At 41.6% G+C, this 16649-nt stretch overlaps 1 protein-coding gene across 1 annotated transcript in view; it reads left to right on the plus strand.

Annotated features, from left to right (window-relative positions):
- Positions 1-16649, plus strand: part of astn1 (astrotactin 1) — a 2712832-nt gene that overhangs the window by 2639221 nt on the left and 56962 nt on the right. Inside the window, exon 20 of the mRNA XM_059984849.1 lies at positions 12916-13051. Within this exon, the coding sequence (XP_059840832.1) occupies positions 12916-13051 (136 nt within the window). The remainder of the gene's footprint in view (positions 1-12915; positions 13052-16649) is intronic.

The following is a 16649-nucleotide window of genomic DNA, read 5'->3' on the forward strand; positions in this document are numbered from 1 at the left end:
GTTTCAGCGCCAGGCTCGGGAACGGAAGTTCTCGGGACTCGGGACAGATCGCTCCCAAGTGTGCTCTCCACCGTGCCCGGTTGATGTGGAGGATCAAAAACCCAAAACCCCAAAACCCAATAATTAAACCACTGCGTTGCTTAGTAATAATTGTAGCTTTCATCGGGGCAGAGCCTTTCCTACTTCTTTAAAATTGTTCCGATTGTTGATCGAAATAGCCTAACGCTTTTACAATGAACGATGGCATTTCACCTCTTTCCGATCGCTTTATTATTTCCACTTTATTTTCAATCGTGATCGTGTTTATTTTCGTGAACAGAAACACTGTGGATTCAGAGCTCTACCTCTGGGTCCTAATGTTCACCGCACTGAGACAGGTTAAATAAGGGACTTGAGCATCCGTGAATTTTGGTATCCGTGGGTGGTCCCGGAAACAATCCCCCACGGATAAGAAGGGCCGACTGTACTACCTTCATGAATGCACTGAGACACAGCAGGTACAACTACAGCCAAAGTTTCTTTAACAAAGCAGCACACAAAACACTCACACACCAAGACTCCAAGCTCTTAATTACATTGATATTCAGTATAAACTATGACAGTTTTACACTGCTTGAAAAGCAGGCTCATTGTAAGACTGTCCAATAGGATCAAAGTAGAAATGGGTGTGTAAACACATTCACACTCACACACACACACACACTCAGAGAAAACAATGTTCATTTTTAATGAGTCAACTAGGCTATAGCAAAGGCAGCAACACATCATCATATATCATCAATACCACATATAATTGTCAGAATATTGTGTTATAAAATGGAGAACCTGCATCGATGAACTGTATATTATGAACATTCACATTCTTATGGTTATTAAGCTGCCCACTACTAGAGAGAGCTTCCCATATTAGCTCTGTTAATATTTGCAATGTTTGGTAAAATATTTGGTAAACTTCATTTGATGGCCTAGGGCTGTCTTTGAACTGATCAAGCAGCCACATGGTGTTTAACTGTTAAACTGACTGAATACGTATTTGCTGCATTTAATAAATGAGTAAGTTTGCAGTCTGCCGGCATGGGCTGAAAGAAAATGTAATAAAAACACTGTACTGTTACCCTTGCATGGTGTGGAAATTGCCTGAGCCATTCAGCAGCTTATCTTCCCACCAGTGTAAACAATATATCCTGAGCAATCATAGTATATCTGGGTTCTAAATGATTCCTAACAATCATTATAGTTCTATTACAAAGGTCTTTTATAATGTTACTGTTTTCTTTGTAACAAAGCAACAGTCGTTTCTGAGAGTTATAAAGCAAGGAAGATTTGCATCTGTGTGATACCTTTCATTGTCTCAAAATATCCCAAAGTTTATCATAAACAGTAACTTTAATTTAACTGCCATCACCTTTTTCTTAAAGAAGTACAGAAGTCAAACTCGTGCATAGCAATTTGTGTCCTCAAAGTTCATAAACAACAATCAAATCATCTTGCTATTATTTATTGATGATTAGCTTCTTCATTTGGTTGTCACTATTATAAGTATCTCTCTGTATTTTCTCCAAACTATCTAGAATTCAGCGACTACACATCTGAGACCAGTGATTCCAAACAATGACATAGTTACAATACAGGATGAACTACCGTACATGCAGTTGTGCTACAGTTATCATTTGAGCTGTTGGTTTCTCTTTTCCCTTGAGGAATTTAGTTGTATCACACTTGTTTTCAGGTATTTAACAGGTATTTCCAACAAGATGAGGTAGCTTGATAAATGAACCATCCAGGAAATGAACACTGCAATAAGATGTGTGAGTTGGCTGTCTTGTGACACTAGGTCTCACAGGCAGACATATAGCATGGTCAGTCATTTATTTGGGGTGGGGCTGGTAGGTTAATGTGTGCAAAATCTTTTGAATACAAACTAATTGCTATGTTAATTTCAATTCCTCTGGGTTTTGATTGAATAGCTTTATAGCAAGTTAAAATAATTGTTTTGCCAAATTTGGAACAGTCCCATACATTGACATCTGTTCGCTCTGATTTCTGCAATAATGCAGAATTCATTGGTCCACCTCTAACACTTCAGAATCTCTCTGTCTCCATTTCAGGCACAAGTCAACACAAAATCCTGCAGCTTTTGTGATTTGACCTCCTCCAACCACGCTTTCTGTAAAGACTCCATAATATTATAAGACATAGGTGCAGAATTAGGCTATTCAGCCCATCAACTCCGCTCCAACATTCCATATAGCTGATCCCAGATCCCACTCAACCCTATACACCTCTCCACATCCACCCTATCTAGTCCTTTCAATATTTAGTAGCTTTCAATGAGATCCGCCCGCATTCTTCTAAATTCCAGTGAGTACAAGCCTAAGGCTGCCAAACTCTCTTCATATATTAACCCCTTCATTCCTGGAATAATTTTTGTGACCCTCCTCTGGAATCTCTCCAATGACAATTCTTCCATCTATCTATTCTGATGATGAGATTTCTCACACAGGTATCTTTGAAAGATATTCACTTCCCTTAGCTCTGCTTTAACTGAGAGAATATTTTTATCCATATCTCATCTATTTTGTGCATCCAGTTCTGATTTCCCACCTCACCATCCTTGGCATTCAATGGATAATTCTTTGAAGTTTCTTACACCTTTGGTGAGTTTCTACCACCAGGCCTATCTTTTCTTCCATTCCAAAAGGTCAGTTCCTCCAAGCTTACCTTGGCCACATTGATATCTCCACTAGTCAGGGCCCTCATCATGGCACTTTCTCGTTCAACTGCCTCTCTCTCTCCTGCTCTTCCTCTCTTTTTTCTCCTCTCACACACCTCTCACTCCTCTCTTTATCACCTCCCCTCTTTCTCATCCTCCCCTTCCATCTCCCCTTCCCGTCCCACTTGCTCTACCCTCCCCTTCCCCTTATTCCCATTCCTCTCTCGCTTTCTCTCTCTCTCTTCCCCACCCCCCACACAACTGTCCTTTCAAACAACACACACAAAATGCTGGAGGAACTCAGCAGGCCAGGCAACATCTATGAATAAGAGTACAGCCGACCTTTTGGGCCAAAACCCTTCAGCAGGACTGGAGAGAAGGAAAAAGATGAGGAGCAGATTTAAAAGGTGGGGGAGGGGAGAACCACAAGGTGATAGATGAACCTGGGAATGTTCCCCCCTCACCCCTTCCTTCACCATTCCCCATCCCCTTTTCCTTCTCTCACCTTATCTATTTGCCAGCCCATCACCTCCCTCTGGTGCTCCTCCCCATTTTTCTTCCATGCCCTTCTGTCCTCTCCTACTATACCCCCCCCCCCTTCAGCCCTGTATCTCTCACCAATCAAATTCCCAGCTCTTTATATCACCCTCCCCCTCCCGGTTACACCTATCACTGTGTGTTTTCCCTCCCTTCCCACAGCTTTTGAATCTACTCCTCAGCATTTTTCTCCAATCTTGCTGAAGGGTTTTGGCCTGAAATGTCAACTGTACTCTTTTCCATAGATGCTGCCTGGCCTGCTGAGTTCCTCCAGCATTGTGTGTGTGTTGCTTAGAATTCCAGCAGTTTGTCCTTTCAATCAGATGGCTTCATCAACAACTTCTCAACCATTGAAGCCTATTCTCACCTTTGCGGTTAATTCCCTTTGTCCTATTCATTCTTTCCTCACCCCCTTCTGTTCTCACCACCCGAGTTTCAACATGAAGCTTTAACTCTCTTTCTCTGTCTAGAAGCTCTACTAACCTGCTGAGTGTTTCTAGCATTTCTGTTTCTTTCAGATTGTCAACATCTTTAGATTATTAGTATTTTCACTGGAGAATTTGTTTCCGTCTTAGAAATGAACACAGTAAAGAAGGTGATTAAGATCTTGTAGTGCCTTTCAAAATATACCAGGACACTTTATAACCAATAAAATTCTGCTTTATGTTATACAACCTCTGTTGTAATACAATAAAGAAAAAATAAAATGTAGGAGATGTAATTTCCTTTTCTTATAAGGCATGTAACTAGTTTACTGCACTATATAGAACAATACTTTCTCAATGAAGATTCAAAATAATTGGTAAAATTACACATAAGACTGTAACACATAGGAGCAGAATTAGTCCATTTGCCCCATCAAGTCTGCTTGCCATTTCATGGCTGATCCATTTCCCTCTCAACCTCATTCTCCTGGCTTCTCCCCATAACCTTTCACACCCTCACTAATCAAGAACCTATCAACCTCTACCTTAAATACACCCAATGATCTTGCCTCCGCAGCCACCTATGACAACGAATTCCACAGATTCACCACTCTGTAGCTATAGAAATTAATTGTCATCCCTGTTCCAAAATATATGTCCCTCAATTCTGAAGCTGTGGCCTCTGGTCCTAGACTTCTCCCCACTATACGAAATATTCTCTTCAGGTCCACTCTATCTTGGCCTTTCAACATTCTATAGATTCTAAATTCCAGTGAATAAAGGCCCAGAGCTATCAATCACTCCTCATACAATAAGCCTTTCTTTCCCAGAATTATTCTCGTCAACTTCCCTTGAACCCTGTCCGATATCAGCACATCCTTTCTTAAATAAGGAGACCAAAACTGCACACAGTACTCCAAGTGAGACTTCAGCAGTGCTTTATAAACCTTGATTACATCCTTGATTTTATATTCCAGTCCTCTTGAAATGAATGCTAACATTGCATTTGCCTTCCTCATCACTGACTCAACCCGCAAATTAACATTTATAGAATCCTGCATGAGGACTCCCAAGTCCCTTTGCATTTGGATTTTTGAAGTTTCTCTCTACTTAGAAAATAGTCTAAGCTTTTATTCCTTCTACCAAAGTTGACACTGTATTCCATTTGCTATTTCTTTGTCCATTCTCCTGATCTGTCCAAGTCCTTCTGCAGATTCCCTGCTTCCTCAGCACTACTTGCCCCTCCACCTATCATCGTATCATCTGTAAACTTGCCATAAAGTCGTAATTCTGTCATCCAAATCATTGACATATAACCTGAAAAGAAGTCCCAGCATTAGGTCTACAGTGGAAGTAATTTCTTGGAAGAATAGTTCCTGTGCTATCAAAATATCAAGATATAAGAAGATGTTACATCCCAGATGTAAAATTTTAATTAATTGCTTTTATAGTCTTTGACAAGTTCCATGAAGGAATCATTAAGAACCAATTATGTTTCTACTGTCCATTTCTACTGCAAGATGCTCCCTAAAGGAGTTCTGACCATTGATAAAATTTGGAGGTTCAAGGAGCCATAATGCAAAGAAGCAGAAAAACAAAGACAATTAAGAAGTTGAAGTGTGAATGAATGATAGAGTAAGACATATAGTGAGAAGAAATAAATATTCTTCATGTATCATTCAGTCTCTCCACTCCATTGTAGAACTGTATCCCTCTCACTTCTCTGCAACATAAAACTCTTGATTGTTTCTCTCTCTCTACAGGTACTGCTGGACCTATTAAATATTTCCAACTACTTCTGATTTTAATTCTGTATACAGTACAGCAGAATCCTGTCTGTAGATAGTAGCTTTGGTGAAATTTTCGCAAATCACCTAAGATTCAAAAGCCATTCCTGAACAATTGTGAGCTGTCTCAAATTGGCTTCAGCACTTACTGTATTTAAATAATGCAGTTAAATGTAAACAGAGCCTGTTATCACTGCTGAAAAAGAATTCTTCTTTCAAAGTATAAGGAAACAAAGATTTTTATGAGATGATTTGCAGCTGGTGATGGATTAGCAATATTTGATTGAAGAACATCAAATGTAAAAACATTGAAATAATAATGCATTAATCATTTAATTACTATTGCTGTTCCATTGTTCTCAAACCGAGAACTGAATTCATGGCCAGCATTTTGTTCCATTTTCACATCTAACAAAAGCTAGCCTAAGTAACACAATGGTCTACTGTTGCATCAAAGAGAATTGACAGTGTGTAGCATTATTGTTTCTACATAGTTTGACCATATTGTTCTCATTAATAGATAGGGAAAGATGCAGAAGCAGTAAATAATTTGCTCACTTTTGGATCAGGTGCTGCAAGTAGTTTGGCCATAGGTGATTCTGCAAAAATCTCGTCAATTTGCTATCGGTCTGAAAACGATTGCTTTGTAGAATGGAGAAACTTATGGAAGTCTACGTACTTTCTATAAACAGGATTGAGGTTTTATTTCAAATTAACAAACAGAAGGGCTTTTTTACAAAGTAAGTGGGGGAAGACATTTCTCAGGGTTATATAGAAACAGAGAAAACCTACAGCGCAATACAGAACCTTCGGGCCACAAAGCTGTGCTGAACGTGTCCCTACCTTAGAACTACCTAGGCCAGGGGTCAGCAACCTTTACCACTGAAAGAGCCACTTGGACCCGTTTCCCACAGAAAAGAAAACACTGGGAGCCGCAAAACCCGTTTGACATTTAAAATGAAATAACACTGCATACAACGTTTTGTTTTGCCTTTATGCTATGTATAAACAAACTATAATGTGTTGCATTTATGAAATTGATGAACTCCTGCAGAGAAAACGAAATTACATTTCTGCATGCAACAAAAACATTTTGAACTCCGAAAAAAAGACATTGGGTTGAAGGTTACTTTTAAGTAAAATACTCAACGTCTATTTGAGTCCTTCTTGTATTTATGAAAAACGCCAAACTTAAATTTGCCGCCAGCAGCAAACCAAAAATAACGTCAGCCAGCTGTCAACCTGAAAAATAAAAGGACTATTTCACTGAACAATGAAAACATATGAATATACGCAAAATAATAGGCAATTAAAATATTTATCATCCTTGTTCAGATTGACTCACACCTGCCAATGCAGTCGTATTCAGTAGGGATGGATCGATGCTTAGGGGAGTGACCGGGAAGGATAATGTGTTTTTTTCCTCCCTGAACTCACAGAAGCGTTTCCCAAACGATGTTTGCATTGCGATGATTGCAGAATGTAAATACTCCGAATTTATCAAGTCGTGACCTTGTTTGAACTCTCTCAAATTGGGGAAGTGAGACAATGTGCCTTTCTGTAAATCTCTGGCAAGCAACGTCAACTTGCGCTCGAATGCCAAAACATCCTCCAACATGTGCAGGGCTGTACGTCCTTACCCCGTTGAAGAGCTGTGTTCAGCGTGTTCAGGTGCGCTGTCATGTCTACCATGAAGTGTAGCTTTTCCAGCCACTCTGGCTGTTCCAGCTCAGGAAAGGTGAGCCCTTTGCTGCCCAGGAAAGTTTTCACTTCTTCCAGACACGCGACAAAGCGTTTCAGCACCTCCCCTCTGGACAGCCAGTGATAAAAACACGTTGTAGCGGTGTGCTACACGCAGTCAGTAAATTGCAGTCAAAGATAGCTTTATTCGAACTAAACAGCCTTGCTTTTAAGCCTCCCTCAACCCGCCCCCCATGGGCGTGGATGCTGCAAAAGACACGTACTCACAAACCCCCGTAGGCTATCTCCCTTAGCCTGAACGCTGGCTAATTGTGAGCCGGTTCGGATGTGTCAGGAAATGGGTCGCCACAACGTCTTATTTAGATTGTACAAGATCACCATAATCTTCAAATTTAGATTTACATTTCAAAAACTAACAAACTAACATAAAATACATTTTAATTAAATACTGACCATGTAGCGGTGTGCTACACGCAGCGCTAAAATTACGACACGGAGTCGGTAACTGCAGTCGAAGGACAAACTTTATTCGAAATCTTCAGCCTCACTTTTAAGTCTCACTCAACCTGCCCCCATGGCGCAGAGGCTCCAAAGCTCTGTGCTCGCAAACCCCCGTAGGCTATCTAATTGTGAGTCGGTTCGGATGTGCCAGGAAAAGGGTCGCCACAACCAATTATTTCTCAAAGTAACAGGGAGCCGCAGCACAGACGTAAAAGAGCCACATGTGGCTCCGGAGCCGCGGGTTGCCGACCCCCGACCTAGGCTTTACCCACAGCCCTCTATTTTTCTAAGCTCCGTGTAGCCATCCAGGAGTCTCTTAAAAGACCCTATCATTTCTGCCTCTACCACCATCATCAGCAACACATTCCACACACTCACCACTCTCTGCATAAAGAACTTACCCCTGACATCTCCTCTGTACCTACTCCTCAGTACCTTAAACCTGTGTCCTCTTGTGGCAACCACTCCAGCCCTGGGAAAAAGCCTCTGACTATCCACACGATCAATGCCTCTCATCATCTTATACACCTCTATCAGGTCGCCTCTCATCCTCCATCGCTCCAAGGAGGAAAGGCAGAGTTCACTCACCTATTCTCATAAGGCATGTTCCCCAATCCAGGCAACATTCTTGTAAATCTCCTCTGCACCCTTTCTATGGTTTCCACATCCTTCCTGTAGTGAGGCGACCAGAACTGAGCACAGTACTCCAAATGGGGTCTGACCAGGATCCTATATAGCTGTAACATACCTCTCAGCCTCTTAAAATCAATCCCATGATTAATGAAGGCCAATGCAACGTATGCCTTCTTAAACAAAGCTGTGTAGCTGCTTTGAGCGTCCTGTGGACTCGGACCCCAAGATCCCTCTAATCCTCCACACTGCCAAGAGTCTTACCATTAATGCTATATTCTGCCATCATATTTGACCTACCAAATGAGCCACCTCACGCTTATCTGGGTTGAACTCCATCTGCCACTTCTCTGCCCAGTTTTTCATCCTATCAATGTCCCATTGTAACCTCTGACAGCCCTCCACATTATCCACAACCTTTGTGTCATCAGCAAACTTACTCACCTACCCTGCTACTTCCTCACTCAGGTCATTTATAGAAATCACAAAGAGGAGGGGTCCCAGAACAGATCCCTGTGGAACATCACTGGTCACCGAGCTCCATGCAGAATATGAACCATCCACAACCACCCTTTGTCTTCTGTGGGTAAGCCAGTTCTGGATCCACAAAACAATGTCCCCTTGGATCCCATGCCTCCTTACTTTCTCAATAAGCCTTGCATGGGATACCGTATCAAATGCCTTGCTAAAGTCCATAATTACTACATCTATGGCTCTACCTTCATCAATATGTTCAGTCACATCCTATAAAAATTCAATCAGGCCTTTGACAAAGCCATGCTGACTAATCCTAATCATATTATGCCTCTACAAATGTTCATAAATCCTGCCTCTCAGGATCTTCTCCATCAACTGAAGTAAGACTCACTGGCCTATAATTTCCTGGGCTATCCCTTCTCCCTTTCTTGAATAAGGGAACAATATCCACAACCCTCCAATCCTCCAGATGCTCTCCTGTCCTCATTGATGATGCAAAGATCATTGTCAGAGGCTCAGCAATCTCCTCCCTCGCTTCCCACAGTAGCCTGGGGTAAATCCCATCTGGTCCCGGTGACTTATCCAACATTATGCTTTCCAAAAGCTCCAGCACATCCTCTTTCTTATTATCTACATTATCAGGCTTTTCAGTCCACTGTAAGTCATCTCTACAATCGCCAAGTTCCTTTTCCATAGTGAATACTGAAGCAAAGTATTCATTAAGTATCTCCGCTATTTCCTCCGGTTCCATACACACTTTTCCACTGTCACACTTGACTGGTCCTATTCTCTCATGTCTTATCATCTTGCTCTTCACGTACTTGTAGAATCCCTTGGGGTTTTCCTTAATCCTGGCCACTAAGGCCTTCTCATGGCCCCTTCTGGCTCTCCTAATTTCATTCTTAAGCTCCTTCCTGCTAGCCTTATAATCTTATAGATTCCTATCATTGCCTAGTATTTTGAGCCTTTTGTAAGCTCTTCTTTTCTTCTTGACTAGATTTACAACAGCCTTTGTACACCATGGATCTTGTGCCCTACCATCCATTCCATGTCTCATTGGAATGTACCTACTCTGAACCCCACGCAAATATCCCCTAAACATTTGCCACATTTCTTCTGTACGTTTCCCTGAGATCATCTGTTTCCAAATTATGCTTCCAAGTTTCTGCCTAATAACCTCATATTTCCCCTTACTCCAATTAAAAGTTTACCTAACTTGTCTGTTCCTATCCCTCTCCAATGCTATGGTAAAGGAGATGGAATTGGGATCACTATCTCCAAAATGCTCTCCCACTGAGAGACCTGACACCTGACCAGGTTCATTTCCCAATATCAAATCAAGTGCAGCCTTTCCTCTTGTGAGCTTATCTACATACTGCGTCAAGAAACCTTCCTGAACACACCTAACAAACTCCACCCCAAACTAAACCTCTCACTCTAGACAGATGCTAATCAATATTTGGGAAGTTAAAATCTGTCACCACGACAACCCTGTTATTCTTCTTTCCAGAATTTGTCTCCCTATCTGCTCCTCCATGTCCCTGTTACTATTAGATGGTCTATAAAAAAAATCACCCAGTAGAGTTATTGACCCCTTCCTGTTCCTAACTTCCACCCACAGAGACTCAGTAGACAACTCCTCCATGACTTCCTACTTTTCTGCAGCCGTGACAGTATCCCTGATCAGCAGTGCCATGCCCCCACCTCTTTTGCCTCCCTCCCTATACTTTCTGAAACATCTAAAGTCTGGCACTCGAAGTAGCCATTCCTGCCCCTGCACCATCCAAGTCTCTGTAATGGCCACAACATCATAGTGCTTATCCATTCTCTAAGCTCATCTGTTATATTCATGATACTCCTCACATTAAAATAGACACCATTGGACTGAGGGAGTCCCTTCTCTATCATCTGCCTATACTCCCTTTTGCACTGTCTCCAAACTTTCTCTAATTGAGAGCCAACCTCCCTTTCCTCCGTCACTTCAGTTTGGTTCCCCACCCCAACAATTCTGGTTTAAACTCTCCCCAATAGCCTTAGCAAACCTGCCCGCCAGGATATTGGTCCCTCTCGGATTCAAGTGAAACCTGTCCTTTTTGTACAGGTCACACCCACCCCAAAAGAGGTCCCAATGATCCAGAAATCTCAATCCCTGCCCCCGCTCCAATCCCTCAGACACGCATTTATCCTCCACCTCGTTCTACTCCTATACTCACTGTCATGTGGCACAGGCAGTAATCCCAAGATTATTACCTTTGTGGTCCTGCTTCTCAACTTCTTTCCTAACTCCCTGTAGTCTGTTTTCAGTCCCTTTTCCTACCTATGTCATTGGTACCAATATGTACTACGACCTCTGGCTGTTTTCCTTCCCACTTCAAGATATCGTGGACATGATCAGAAACACCCCAGACCATAGCACCTGGATGGCAAATTACCATCTGCGTTTCTTTCCTGCATCCACAGAATCACCTATCTGACCCCCTAACTATAGAGTCCCCTGTCACTGCTGCCATCTTCTTCCTTTCCCTACCCTTCTGAGCCACAGGGCCAGACTCTGTGCCAGAGGTGCGACCACTGTTGCTTGCCCCAGGTAGGCTGTCCCACCCAACAGTACTCAAGCAGGAGTACTTGTTGTTCAGGGGGACAGCCACAGGGGTACTCTCTTGCCCTTTCCTCTCCTGACTGTTACACACTTCTCTGTCTCTTGTGGTCCCGGGGTGACTACTTGGCCTCCCTATCACTTCCTCACTCTCCCTGACCAGACGAAGGTCATTGAGGTGCTGCTCCAGTTCCCTAATGTCTCTAAGGAGCACCTGGTGCAGATGTGGTCATCTGGGACACCGGGAGTCTCCAGGACCTCCCACATCTGACACCGAGCACAGAAAACTGGCCTCACACATACTTTCTGTCTTTATTTTAAACACATTACCTACTTGGCCTTGACCCTTTATCACCGAAGCCCCATTGAGCCAAAGCCTTCCTACTAGTGGGAGACAATGACTCCTCTCTGTAAATCTGTCTTCCTTTAAAACTGTTCTCACTGGCCGACCTCCGCGTGCTTTCGCAGTCACGCCCCGTTCAAACTGCTGAAGAAATAACCGTCACCTTTTTAACTCTGTTCACTTTTAAACTCCTCCCACTGTTCTCACTGGCCAACCTCCGCGCACTTGCGCAGTCACGCCCCGTTCAAGCTGCTAAAGAAATAACCATATGGTTGTATACCATATACAATGATAATCAATGAAGAAATCCTGTGTTTCATCAACTGTTTTATCCTTTTTGTACCTTGGACCTGCAAATTTCTCCAGTTCACAACTAGCCAGCCAATGCACAGATTTGGTTTGAAGGTAGAACTGAATGATTGTTTGCTGTGATCTCTGTTGTGCCAGAGGCATCCACAGGATTTTGGATTTGCACCCTTTTGGAGGGACCCATTGAACATATAATTACAAATCCTTTACCTATCTTTTCCATGCTTAATTATCATTGGAAAGCCTATGTTTGTCCCTTCACTCACAGAGATCAGTAACACCAGAGATTCTACAGATACACACATAAAATGCTGGACAACCTCAGCAGGTCAAGGAACATCTATGGAAATGAATAAACAGTTGACAGTTCAGGTCCTGTTGAAGGGCCTCAGCCCAAAAGCCTCTTCATAGATGGGGTCTGATCTGCTGAGTTCCTCCAGCATTTTGTGTGCATTACTTTCAGTTTTTGTTTCAGTCCTCTGCCACAGACCCTCTCTTTGACCTCTTTGTCACTGGTCTTACGCAATCCATAACATGTAGCTGTTAGAAGTGAATTTTTGCCACATTCCTATGAGGAGACAACTGTACTTAACAAACTGGACAACGTATCCCCCTGCTATTTTGAAACATGTTCCCATGAAGGTTAAATTCTTACCTTGATACTTATCTTGAATAGAATGTGGAAATGTTTAGACTACAAATTCTTCACAAATTTTATTTAGTGCGTAACCTCCTTCATGTTAATCTGTTGTCATTTCAGTGGCCATGATGTTCAACAGAAACATTAGAATGAACGGTGTCAGGGGCTATTAGCCACGCTGTTACCTGATAATATATTTGGCTCTGATTGATTATTTACCTAATTTTTTAACCCTTCATTGTCCCTCTTTCTGCAGAATCTGTGCTGAGTTTCGTCGACGACATTGCTTCTGGATCCAAGACGCCATGTGTGATGCTGGGGAAAGTTCCTGACACAGTGTCAAGCTCAATATCATTAATAATCAGATGCCTTGAACCTGATACTACATACATGTGAGTAGATACTGAGAATATTCTGTCAACTGCCTCTTTTGCAGAATTTACCTGAAAGGGAAGATGAAGTTTCCATGAAGTTTACAGTGAGAAAATTGAGGAGGATCAACAATGGTTAACTTGGACAGCATTTATAAATTTCACTTCTGGAGCAAAAATAAATAGTTTGTTGAGGGAGAAATTTAGAAGTCCACTGTAATCTCTTGCTTCCAGTGGTTATGCTGAAACAACATCCTTATAGAAAGGAACCTATTGAAAGTTATATCCAGAAAGGCAATGGGAAATGGCAGAATAGCATGAGGTGTGTTATTCAGTGGTATGTGAATCTTTTGTATAAACAGGACTACAGTATTTGGATATATGTTCAAGTTTGCCAAACAATTTGCTCAGTACCACTTTCCTGATGATTGTAACCTTCCAGAGTTCCTTCTCTTCCTTTCAATTCCTGATTTACAGCTATTTGCTGACATCATACAGTGAAGAATGATGCAAAATACCAGTTCACTGTATCTGCCTTCTCCTTGTTTCCATTATTAATTTTCTAACATTCAAGAGTACAAAATGCTCACTTTCTTAATGTTCTAAAGTTTAGGTTCTAATAAATGAACCCTTATGTTTTTATATACAGTGGATTCCAGTTAATTGGGGCAGCTGCTATAGTTGGGACAACTTTTAAAGAGCAAACAATAATCAAAAAATTAGTCTGGTTTCTTTCATTTATTTGGGACATTTTACCATTTAATTGGGGCAAAAGGCTGCTCCAAACAGTTTCTAATAACCTGAGATGTTTGCACTTGTGTGGCTGTTAGACAGTACACCGCACTCAGAGCAAAGTTTTTAAACAGTGTCAGTTGCATGTGCTTATGTTCAAAAAACAGTGATTTTTGTCACTGATAGTTGTTGAGAAATAAACAATAAGACAATTCAGAACTGTTTTGTCCACTGTGGTTTCAAGCATTCATGCTTGGAGATGCCAGAAATGACCAGGATTAAATTGAAATGATTACACTACTTCAACAAGTTACAAAATACAAATAATTTGAAGGTATCAACAATCACCTTGAGTGTTATAATGAAAATGATGATTCGGAGGATGCAATCATTGTATGAAGGCAGCCCATTATCTGCACTATGTGTTTGCACTGATTTTGTTCATTTACAGTCAATTAAAATGTGTATACTGGATGAATTGTTCCGTTGACAATGATTAGGGACTAATATACAGTTTTGTAGTGCTGCAGTAATATTGATGGGGTTCTAATTTGTTCTATACTTAATTTAAATGTATAATTTGTTACTCATGTAAATGGTAGTTTGCCTTTTTAATAACCTTTTAACAATTTCCATGGAACTTCAACTAATTGGGGCTGTTCTTATCTTCTGCTCTGGCTTTCAGTCATTCTTTGATGTTTATTATATTCTGCCCAATCTTCTGACCTGCCACCTGAGTTTGTGCAATTATGAGGTTTTCTTTGTTTAATATTTTCTACTGTATATTTTTGCAACATTGAAAGGAGCCATTTCAGATTATCAAGTCTATGTCTGCTCCAGCACAATCCCATTCCCTACTAGTAGTATGATCACTCAAATCGAGTACGATGTTCTCCTATGAGGTTGTCTATTAATGGATCCAACAAGTGGCTGTAGAAGGCAATTTGTAATGTACATGTTGTGGTGCAATGAGGACACAAATAGGTGGTACCTGGGGTTAGTGGTTGAGTCTTTTGGTTGTTCTTTGACTCCTTTTGTGGCTGCTGCTTGTTCCTTGATAGAGCAGAAGTCGCTCTCATGTACCACAGCTCCTTCTTGAACAGATTTCCTCCAGGTGTGTCTAATAATTGTGATGTCGTTCCAATTTTTAGATGTAATGTTGAGTTTCATCAGGCTGATTTTTATTTTATCTTTGAAGCATTTCCTTTGACCACCAGGGGGGCTTGCTAACCATTCTTCAACTGGGAGTAAAGGATCTGTTGGACCAGACATCCGAATGACATGACCTACCCCTTGGGGTTTGTGTTGCTTTATCATAATGGAGATGCTGTTCATGCTGGCCTCCTCCAGTGTGCTAGTGTTAGTACATCTGATCCTCAAAATCTTTCATAACGTTGTTTGGTGGTGTTCTTCCAGGGCTTTCAGGTGTCTACTATGGGTGGTCCATAATTCAGTTCCATAAAATAATGGAGGAGAATGACTGCTGTGTGTACCAAAAGTTTTGTTTGTACCTTCAAGGACTCTTTTCCTTAATCTTGCACTTGCACTGCTGATCTCTGGTTGATCTCTAAGTCAATTTTTGAAGAGAGAATGTTGCCAAGATAGAGAAAGTGGTCAACGTTTTCAAGGGCAATATTGTCAACATTCATGGAAGGCTGGCTAAGTGGCTGGTTGGGCAACACTACTGTTGCCGAGTACTGTGGCTGACATGCCAATAGGCACTAGTACAAGTATTCGTAAGTACTTGTCAGGGCAGCCATATCTTGATAGCATATGCCAGAGAGCTTGGCAATTTACTGCATTAAATGTCTTTGTCTAACCTATGAAAACCAATTACAGAGATTGTTTTTCATGGCATTTTTTTCTGTAATTGTCATTCTCTGAAGATCATGTCTATAGTACCTCTAGATGGACTGAAACCACATTGCGATTCAGAGAGCACTTCTTCAGGTAGTGGAAGGAGTTGGTTGACAAGGATACGTGCAAGAACTTTGCCCGTTGACAAGGGAAGACGTCTCTGTAGTTACCACAATTCGTGTTGTCTATCTCCTTGAACATGGTCATTATTAGAGCATCCCTGAGCTCTAAGGCCAGTTGTTGCTTTTCACAGATCTTCAAAAGCAGGTTGTGTATTTGGTGCAGGAGTGCTGGTCTAACCTATTGAAGGATCTCTTCTGGGATCCAGTCAAGACCAGCGGTTTGTTGCTTTTCAGTCTTCCTGGATCTTTCACATTGGGAGGATACCCCCATGTCTCTGGCAGATTTGGTTAGTAACCTCTGGTTCAGCAGTGCTGTCATAGTTAAGAAGTTCCTGAATGTTCTCTTCCCATTGATTATTGATATTCTTCCAAATATTTAGCAAGATCTTCACATCCTTTCAGTGCAGGGATTTAATCCAAAGTAACATGGACCATAGACAGTTTGGGTGGCACTGAGGAAACCTCTTATGTCACCAGTCTCTGGATTTCCAGAGCATTCTCTGTCCGCTACAATTTACTTAGTTCCCTCACACTGCACTGGACATTTGCCTTGGCTCTGGAGTAAGGTTTTCTTTTGGCCTTGCTACCAATGTCATTCTGCCTAGCACAAAAGACTTTCCTTTTCTTGGAAGTAAGTTGTTCTGCCTCCTTGTCACTATCATGAAAGCAATCCTGATGTGTTCTGGACCCAAAGACGTGTTGCAGGTATTGATAATGGTGGAGTTAAGTGTCCCTTGACATTGTCTGGATATTCCTTTTGAAGGTTTTTTTCCCAAACAAGGCCTGAAGGTGCTGTTGTGTGGCGGTATCGAGTTTTAATCTTGGCCTGGTCTGCTTCTCTTTTTCATGAGTCTAATGGACATAATAGAGAGGATCAGATGATGATCTGTCCAACCATCATCTGTGCC

This window comes from Hypanus sabinus, chromosome 11 (assembly GCF_030144855.1).
Source record: "Hypanus sabinus isolate sHypSab1 chromosome 11, sHypSab1.hap1, whole genome shotgun sequence".
In the NCBI taxonomy this organism is placed as follows: Eukaryota; Metazoa; Chordata; class Chondrichthyes; order Myliobatiformes; family Dasyatidae; genus Hypanus; species Hypanus sabinus.